Raw genomic sequence first — 8691 nt, forward strand, 5'->3', positions numbered from 1 at the left:
GCTAAAGAGAGGGTTTACGCGCGGGGGCGGGGAGTAGGGGGACAAGACATCTTTGGAGCACCTGGAGAACAGCAGTCAGTTACACAGGACCCAGAAGATTTGGCCAGTGTTGGGGAGGCCAGGTGAGAGTAAGCGGCAAACCGGCTGAAGCCCAGCTCTAAGGAATCGGAGAGAAACACATGCCCTTCGCAGCGTGTGCAGCCTGAAGAACAAAGAGCGCGCCTGGGCAGCGCCACCTCGTGACTGCTCGTGAGAACTGCAAGAATAAGAACATGTGGACTCGCTCGTCGCGCGTCGGAGACGTCATCGGAAAGCGCGGTTGCCTGGGCAGCCAAAGCCGAAGAAGATGACGGAGAGCGAGGAAGAGCAGCAGGAGCTAGTGCTGAGAAGGAGGAGGAAGGTGCTGGTGACGCTGCAGGTGCCGGAACCAGGATAGTGGGTGACACTCAAGGCAGACCTAGGGGTGCTAGTTCTCATGGTTTGGCTTCCTATCGTGGCCTCATCCCCCTGAGGACCCTGCAAAGGAGCAGCAGCCCTGGGAGGGCGGGAGGCTTGGTGTGGGTGCAAAGCAGACAAGAGGAGCTTCTGCATGCAAAGCAGATGCTCTACCGCTGAGCCATTACTCTCCCTTCCCAACATGGCCTGCTTTGCGTAAATACACATTTCACCCATCCCACCCCTTTCCTCAGTGATTCCCTTGCAGCCAATAAACTGCTCTGCTTAAAGCATTTTGTGCTGCTGCTGCTGCTGCTGCTGCTTTTAAATGGAAATGGTGGCTTCTGTTAAAGAATGCCCATAGGGAAAAGTTCTCAAAAGTGGTGGTGGTAGCATGTAATATATAAATACGCACACATACATATGCCTTTTGCTCCTCTTTCTTTCCTTTCCTGCCTCCAGCGTCTGTTCTCTTGGGATTGGGGTCAGAAGCACAGTATACTAGGACTGCCAACTTCCTAACTGCCCTTTCTCCTGCATCTTCCACAGAAGCCTGGCAAAGATGGAGATAGAAAAAGCGTCACTATATAATTCCTGCTTGTTGGGTAGCTTTTTAAAGGCACAAGACCAGGCAGTGGGGGGGGGGTCATGGCAGCCCTAGAAGACTGACCTGTGTTATATCCAGGCTTGGGCTCATGGCCTCTAATTCCTTCCTAATTTGTGATAGTTATTTTTTATGATTCATTTTCTTCCTAGGCTCATGTCAGGGGATACCTGGTCAGGAAGAGATTTCAAAGCTTAAAGGGGGAATATGAGAGCATCGTCAAGGAGATTGAAGGGGATCTGGATTGGCTGAAGTGGAACAGGCATTCCATGCCAGTGCCGGTGTTTCTTCCAAAGGTACGGTTGCTGGTTCTTTCTGCTCTTGGTAGAAGCTGGCAGTGCTTTCACTGGCTTTTAATTGCACCAGAAGGAAAGAGAAGAGGAAAATGAGAACTGGCTTCAGTAAATGTGAGGGTGCTGCTCACTGTTGCAGCCTTGTACTGAAAATGGTGCTCTTCTTCCTCTGTCTTATAGTCTGTCCAGAAACCAATAAAAGCCAGGGAATTAAGTGTCGAAGAGCCAGGAGCCAACAAGAACAAGTTGCATGAAAAGGAGGCAGAGCTTTGTTGTCAAGAGCTAATCTCCAAAAAAGACCCTGATTGCAAGATGCAGCTTCCAAGCAGCCTTCCAGCTGAGGCTGAGGAGGAGTGTCTTGTGGGCAGCCCCCCTGGGAATGCCTGCAGCCTGCCAGGAGAGAGTGAGGAAGGCAAGCACCACAACAGCATGTCGTCCGAATGGAGCAGCATGATCCTCGACATAGAGTCTCCAAGGTTGAGCCAAGGTAAGGCATGTGGAACAATTTGAGACTCCCCAGCTCCCACCCACCGTCTTCCTTTGCTTTGCAGTACAGTCATACCTTGGGTAGCTTCAAGTTAAGTATTTTTGGGTTGCACTCCGCGGCGATCCAGAAGTAACGGAGCGCGTTACTTCCGGGTTTCGCCGCCCGTGCATGCGCAAATGCTCACAATTACATCATGTGCGGAAGCGGCGAAACGCGACCCGCGCATGTGCAGACACGCAGTCGCGTGTTATGTTTGCTTCAGGATACGAACGGGGCTCCGGAACGGATCCCGTTCGTATCCAGAGGTACCACTGTAGTTACTGTTTTTCTCTGTTCTTCAGCATGGTACTTTTTGCTTATGCTAAAAAAGCAGGTCCCTGCCCCAGTAAAATTACCTGGGGGGGGGCAGTGAAGAGGAGCCAACAGGAGGGGAAAGGCAAGGGGGAGGCAGACTAAGAGTGGTTTCTTGACTTTTTGTTGTGCAGAGCTTCATTTCCAAAGAGTACCAGAGATGCCCCAAGCTGTGCCTGACCTCCAGCGCTACCGAAAGCACCTGGCCATGGAGCTGCTGTGGCTGCAACAAGCAATCGCCAGCCGTAAGAATGTAAGAGCTGGTCCTCAAGGAGCCATGGGGTATCTTCTGTGCATGGGGAGGAGATGCTAGGAGAGCAGGTGCTGTGGTGTGGAGCTGTGACTTCTTGTTCACACTTTTGTAAGATGATGCCTATAGCACCCTCCCACCATTGAGAAAAGAGCTGGTGGGTCTGGGATGATTCTTCAGCTTTTGGTTCTTTTAAATTCAGTGGGTGGGTGCTCAGCCACAAATAGCTAAAATGGACAGAGGCAGTATCCATTGGAGTCTAAAGGGGGTACATTGTATGCTGGTGCTTATTAGTGTTTAATATTCATTTCAGAACTAACAGTGCACTAGGTGCTGTACAAAGGACAAGACAAATTTCCTTATTTCTCCCTTTTCTTTCTCTCTCTCTTTTCTCTCTCCCTCCCTTCTTCATAGTATTTGATCCTGAAGCAGAAGTTGGGGAGCCCAGAGTGACTGCCGACTTGGAGGTCTCTAGCCTATATTCCCAGTCACACAGAAACAGATGTAGCTGCTCTTACCAGCCGTCAGGGGGAAGAAAGCATTGGGGGAGCAGCTCCCACCATGACTGCAGGGAAGGGCTTGTGATTCCCTGGAGCTGGGTACTCTGCATGGTCCCAGCTTTCATGCTTGTGAAAGCAAGTGAAGATTCTCTTCTGATTTTTCATGTCACAGCTTTGCCTGTTGTGGGTGTGTCTCTTAGAGCAGGGTTCATCATGGAAGGGGGCTGAGGGGCTTTATGAGGGTCAGAAGACATTGTTCCAGTGCGAGTCAGACTGGCAAGTCCTGTCTTCACATAATCATTTTTCTCAATTCTTGTTCAGACCATAACCATTTTTGCTTTCAATTTGATAATACCCCTGGGTCTCTTTCCTTCTCAGTGAGACAGCTGGAAGAGGTGAGCCAGGCAATCTCTCTCAAGTTTCCCACTGTATAGTATATATATTAAAAAGTAGGTTTTAAAGTACAGGGTTTGTTTGTTTTTCTCCCGGACCTTGTTTAATATTCCTTCAAGAATGCAACTTTCTTTCCGTCACTGAATCCCTAGTTCTCATCCAGCATTTTTGACCCACTCCTTTGACACAAGAATGATGAGCATTTATTAGTGAGGGCTGATTTTACCTTCATTTTATTGCTACTTAAGTTTGCATACAATATTTTATTGCCATATAAGGAGCCATTTTTGTGAAACCTCCCTATATGGAAAAATTACGCAGTAGTCACATGAGAAATTGCCCCTTTACAGCCCTCCGCTTTGACAACGTTTTATACAAACTATTTATTCCTTGAGTGATACTGAGGCAGTGATGTCACCACATGCAAACCACCACACTCAGTGGAATAAAGGTGAAATGGAGACATGTGTCTTCAGCATAGTTATCTTCTTAAATCTTTGCTTTCTTGTTCTTCTGTACTTTGCTACATTAGCAGTATATATACAAGGACAATCTACACACATGGGATGGGTTTCTGAAGGCTTGGAGGGTGGGGAGTGCTAATGTTTCTAGATTTTTAAAAAAAAATAGAAAAATGAAGACTAGACATGTTCAGTGGCCACAGAATACTGTTTTGGGGAGAGGGGTGCTGTTGATGGGAAACTGGGTGGGATAAAAGATGGAGTATCTTGCACTCAACACTGCAACACTCACCACCACCCCTCCTCTTCCCTGATCTTAAACTGTATACAACAATGATGTCTCATATCAAATGTAACCAATCTGTAGAAAAGACTTTACAACCAGAAGAAAGAAGCAATACATGTACTTATGTAAACCAAGAAAACCTTTATTTAAAAACAAAAACAAAAACCAACAACCACTGCAGCACTCCGTTGCAAGTCTCACATGTGTACAACTAATTAGTCTTTCTGGAGTTCATTGAAAACACCAGGGAGTTTCCAAAGAAGAGGGTATAGCTGTCCACACATGAAACTTTGCAAATGCAGCCAACACAAGATTTATGCTTTGCCCAGAGTTATCAGGGGTTTATTTCATTTATTTTTATTTAGTGCTGGAGCTCAAGATGGCCTAGAAGCCTGCGCTGTCATTCCAGTAGCTTGGGTGGGTAGGGAGCTGTGGTTACACAGTGGCAGGGAAAAGCCACTCTGCACATACTCAAATGCAGTATTGTTTTTATTTTTTTACAATCATTTACACATCACCTGTCCAGGTAACAACTTTCTATGGTGGCTTATACTATGACTAAGAAACATTTAAAATAAGCATCAAATAGTAAATCTACAGAAAAAAATCTAGGCATTAGCCTAGACCAGACTTTCCCAACACATTGTCCTCCAGCTTAGTCTTTCTGCATGCCCTTCTGATCTTAACTAATTATGGGCCAGAGAGCAGGGCTGCCAGAGCCAATTTCAGTGCTTCGGCAACTTCACATAGGCCTAAGCAGTCCTTCAGATGATGCTGTTTGCAGCTCTGCAGTTCAGCACTTCCATTGTCTTCCTCCACTGTCCTGCCTCCCAGCTCTGTGTGTGCACTAGCAGGAATGCATGCACTTTTAGTTCACCTTTGCAGAAAATTGCTCTCTTGAGCACTTTGAACAAACCCTGCCCAAGCTGAAAATGCTCCTTATTGCACCCCCAGAATCAAGGGTTCTGCTGTGGACAGGCTGGCAGGAGCATCCCAATGCCAAGTCATTCCACCCAGGGCCCGCCGCCAACCAGTGGGGCTAGAGGTTAAGGAAGACAATGCTTTCCCTTCAGGCCTTGACAGCTCTAAGCTTGTGCGGAGTCCACTGGGTGCCTCCAAAAATGCTGTGTGTGTGTCCTACAAGCAGAGCCAGCATTAGCATGGAGAACTGTTGCCTTCCACAAATTCTGTCCTTCCAATACGGTTCTCATGACTTCTCATGTACAGACCCAGCTATGCAAAGTGCAACTCCCAAAGCTGTCAGTAGCATTCCCAGTGCTGCCCCTAAAGGAAAAAAATGGAAAAATAACCAAAAGCTCTGAAAGTGCTCCCTGTTGCTATCCACTTCAATGAAACTTGCTCATGGAAGAGAGGTGCATATGGCATTCATTTATAAGCAAATCCTGTTAGCTCTCTATGAAGAAAGGCACAGTTGTAAGAAGGGCACAGCTGGAGCTGACAGGGTTGGCACCTGCTCAGGAAAAGAGAGACCTACTTGCACCGCCAATGTCTTCTCCAAGAACCTTCCCTGTTGCTAATGTGAACATCAGAGCCAGAGAGTTACAAAGAGGTACAGCCAAGGTCAGGTCTGAAATGGAAGAGGGAAAGGGTTACCATTGAAACATCTGATCTAATCAAACAAATATGAAATGGCTCTGGGATGGGAACAAGCCATCCTCAAGCAGGAAAATGTCTGCAGGGAAGATACTTCCAGACTGACCTATGATAGTGCAGTCCCTTGAGTAAGTGAAGGAGATTGCAGAGACGGGGGGCTTAATATAGCAACAGGTTTTAGGATTTTTACACTTACCAGATTTACTATAAAAAAAGTAAATCCAGGTTATATGCATGAAAAATAATGGGTTGGTGTTTGTGCCAGAAATGTCATGTGGATGCTGCAAAAAGCTTGCATGTGGGAGGAGCCGCAATAAACACAGAAAAGCCACGGTGACTCTGGCTCTGTCTACACATGCAGCAGAATTAAGTGGTAGAATGTGCAGGTGACAGAGTGAATGATACCACTTCAAGCTGTAGGTGAGGGGTGTTGTTTTTGAATGCTCCCCTTGTGAAAAGCATTCTGTCAGTAAACAAACAAAAAAGTGAGCAGGTTCTAAGCAAGCTCACTTGTTGAGTTGGCTCTCTCTCTGCAGGTTTGTTAGTGTTTTTACACGGGAGCGTTCAAAAACTGCACCCCCCCCCACTTGAAGTATGTTCTATTTGAAACTGGGCCACAAAACAGTAATCAAGACTTGGAAGTGTCTGCATCTTCCCCAAATATTACTCGCTTCCCCTATAAGCAGTAATTAAGGACTAACCTGTAGATGCTAAAGTAAGATAGTAGACAAAAGAGCCGCACTGGTTGAGCACAAATGGCACCACGTACTGCAAAAATGAAAAATAACAGCATTGTCAGACCTCCAGGATTACTGGATTTGAAATGGCAATGAGCTGCAATGAGATCCTGAAAAGACCTTAGCTGCTAATACCCCATTTCAGGCTACTGCAGTGTTCTTCATACATGGTTCCCCAGCTGTTGCTGACCTACAATTCCCCAGCCCACTTCACAAATGGTGAGGGATGATGGGAGTCGTAGTCCAACTTCTGGGGAACCAAGATTGAAGAACACTGGTCTACTGTAATGTGTTGTAATTGGGGCTATTTTTGTTAATAGCTGCAACTGATTCAAAATATGGCAAATAAAATTTTAACTGGGAACAAAGTATATCAATTCTGAAAGTTCTTCACTGGCTACCAGTTCCTTACCAGGCCAATGCAAGGTGCTAGTTTCAACCTTTAAAGCCCTTTATAGCTTAGGACAGGCACCCCCAACCTTCGGCCCTCCAGATGTTTTGGACTAAAATTCCCATCATCCCTGACCACTGGTCCTGTTGGCTAGAGATCATGGGAGTTGTAGGCCAAAACACCTGGAGGGCCGCAGGTTGGGGATGCCTGGCTTAGGATCTAGGCATCCTAAGAACCACCTACTCTCATGTCACCTCCAAAAGCAAGTAGTTCTCTGCAGTGTTCCCCCACATCAGAAACCTGACAGGTGGCAACAACAGTGAGCTTTTTCATCTGTGGTGCCTCAGCTGTGAAGCACCCTCCCTTGCTTCATGTCTACTTTACTATCTTATGTACCAGGTTAAAACATTTTTACTCTCAGGCATTTAAAGATCTGATGTTTTAAATTTTGTGTTGCTAGAAAATTTGTCTACTCTGCTGTTTTATGATTGCAATGTTTTAATAATCTTTTGAACCACCATCTATTTTACTATAAATGCATTTACTGTAGTTTATTGTACTGTGTTTTAAATTGTACCTTGAATTGCCTTAGGATACCATTTTATGAAAGGCAATATACAAATCTCATGAATAAATAAGCACATTTTATTTCTGCTTGAGTCCAAGGCTGTAGCTATGGGAAAAGCCCTCTTAGGCTATTGATGCTGTGAATCCCTCCATCATAGGCTTATGTTGTATATATGTGTAAAGAGACCATACATCATAGACACCAGAGTCTCCGCTGTGCCTCATTTCCAAAAGAAAACACGAACCCTGGGTAAGCACCTGGACCCCCTGGGAATCTCTCACCACTTAGAGATTGGAGTGGTGTGCAACAATACCTTGTAATTGAGGCAAAGGAATTTAATTTCTGCCAGCAGCTGTAGAGTTCTGCTCGCTCTCTTCACTCGCTCCAGACCCTCAGTTCCTCTCTTCAAAAATGGATTGGTTCCTCCCCAAAGAACTGCCACCAAGACCAAAGCAGCAACTTCACCTGTAACAACACAGCGCTCTAATCCCTACAGTCTAAGAACTGTTTTCAAGAATTTTTCAATGCATGAGTTAGGGAATGATTCAAGGTTCAGCATCTAACAGTTCCCCAGCACCAACACCATTTGACGCTGTACCAGAGCCCGCACACCCGTAAGACTTCCAACAGCATAAACTACAGCATCAATATATGAGGTGATGGGAAGCCCTAGATCAAAGGTTGTGAACCTATGGTCCTCCGGATGTCCCTGAACTAGTTCCCATCACTCCAGACCACCAACCCTGCTGGCTGGCGCTGATGGGAATTGGGAGTCTGGAGGGCTGCAGGTTCCCCATCTCCACTTGAGAGCAGGGGAGGGGAGAGAAAAAGAGAAACTGATGCTGAACTCAGCGTGGTCCCCTCGTTTTCTTGTAACAAATCGCACACACTTCCCCCTCCCCGCCTCAAAACTTGTCTCTCAGTCTTTGTAAATAAGAACCCTTTGATGACGCAAGAGATTTCAAAATCAGTTTCAAAGCAGGCAGGGCGAGCCTGCGACCTTCCTGACTGGCCATGCAGGCTACGACTGGCGGGCAGAACGGCGGCCTGCAAATAAATCGAACAAAGACCACCGCAAGGTCGTGCGCGTTACTCAGAAGGAATCCCTCCCCTCCCTCCCGGTTAAGAGGGCCTCGTTCCCAGGTCACCGTCCCCCCACCCGGCCCTTATTTCTGTGGCACCGGAAATAACTTCCTCACCCGGCGACACCATGGCGACAGACCCGACCACAGTCGAGCAAGAGGCTAGAGAGACGCGCAGCCTGGCTTTCCAGTACAAAACGGAAGTCGGCCATCTCTTTGGCAGAAGACGGGGCGAGTGC

At 46.8% G+C, this 8691-nt stretch overlaps 2 protein-coding genes across 5 annotated transcripts; one reads left to right on the plus strand and one right to left on the minus strand.

Moving 5' to 3' along the window:
* The first annotated feature begins 261 nt into the window (after window positions 1–261).
* Window positions 262–3807, plus strand: LOC310767849 (IQ domain-containing protein C-like). 2 transcript variants are annotated; one of them, XR_014551063.1, is made up of 6 exons: window positions 262–418; window positions 1192–1335; window positions 1513–1819; window positions 2305–2423; window positions 2835–2924; window positions 3123–3807. XR_014551063.1 is itself a non-coding variant. In XM_083625371.1 (5 exons), the coding sequence occupies exons 1-5, from the start codon at window positions 347–349 to the stop codon at window positions 2871–2873; spliced, it is 681 nt and encodes a 226-aa protein (XP_083481497.1). In that variant the 5' UTR covers window positions 262–346; the 3' UTR covers window positions 2874–3807. The 2 variants fall into 2 exon arrangements, 1 of the variants encoding a protein (XP_083481497.1); XM_083625371.1 differs by having other exon boundaries at window positions 2835–3807.
* Window positions 3808–4181: 374 nt separating this feature from the next.
* TMEM234 (transmembrane protein 234) lies at window positions 4182–8658 on the minus strand. Of its 3 annotated transcripts, XR_014551066.1 has the most exons (6): window positions 8311–8563; window positions 7684–7835; window positions 6376–6442; window positions 5556–5648; window positions 4927–5344; window positions 4182–4887 (listed from the first exon to the last, which is right to left on the minus strand). XR_014551066.1 is itself a non-coding variant. In XM_083625400.1 (5 exons), the coding sequence occupies exons 1-5, from the start codon at window positions 8580–8582 to the stop codon at window positions 5268–5270; spliced, it is 402 nt and encodes a 133-aa protein (XP_083481526.1). In that variant the 5' UTR covers window positions 8583–8658; the 3' UTR covers window positions 4182–5267. The 3 variants fall into 3 exon arrangements, 2 of the variants coding, with proteins under 2 accessions (XP_083481526.1, XP_083481525.1); XM_083625400.1 differs by lacking the exon at window positions 8311–8563 and adding an exon at window positions 8570–8658 and having other exon boundaries at window positions 4182–5344; XM_083625399.1 differs by having other exon boundaries at window positions 4182–5344.
* Window positions 8659–8691: the final 33 nt, after the last annotated feature.

The sequence above is a fragment of the Podarcis filfolensis genome (genome assembly GCF_964270895.1).
Source record: "Podarcis filfolensis genome assembly, chromosome: 8".
Classification (NCBI taxonomy): Eukaryota; Metazoa; Chordata; class Lepidosauria; order Squamata; family Lacertidae; genus Podarcis; species Podarcis filfolensis.

Bases quoted from the DNA above. Each gene is read 5' to 3' on its own strand.
- LOC310767849 (XM_083625371.1), top strand. From the start codon at position 347: ATGACGGAGAGCGAGGAAGAGCAGCAGGAGCTAGTGCTGAGAAGGAGG. The intron at 1,820-2,304 runs GTAAGGCATGTG...TTTGTTGTGCAG, and splicing joins GTCTCCAAGGTTGAGCCAAG to AGCTTCATTTCCAAAGAGTA. The intron at 2,424-2,834 runs GTAAGAGCTGGT...CCTTCTTCATAG, and splicing joins CAATCGCCAGCCGTAAGAAT to TATTTGATCCTGAAGCAGAA.
- TMEM234 (XM_083625399.1), bottom strand. From the start codon at position 8,386: ATGGCCAGTCAGGAAGGTCGCAGGCTCGCCCTGCCTGCTTTGAAACTG. The intron at 7,836-8,310 runs GTTCTTATTTAC...GTGTTGTTACAG, and splicing joins ATCTCTTGCGTCATCAAAGG to GTGAAGTTGCTGCTTTGGTC. The intron at 5,345-5,555 runs GTAGGTCTCTCT...TTTTTCCTTTAG, and splicing joins AGAAGACATTGGCGGTGCAA to GGGCAGCACTGGGAATGCTA.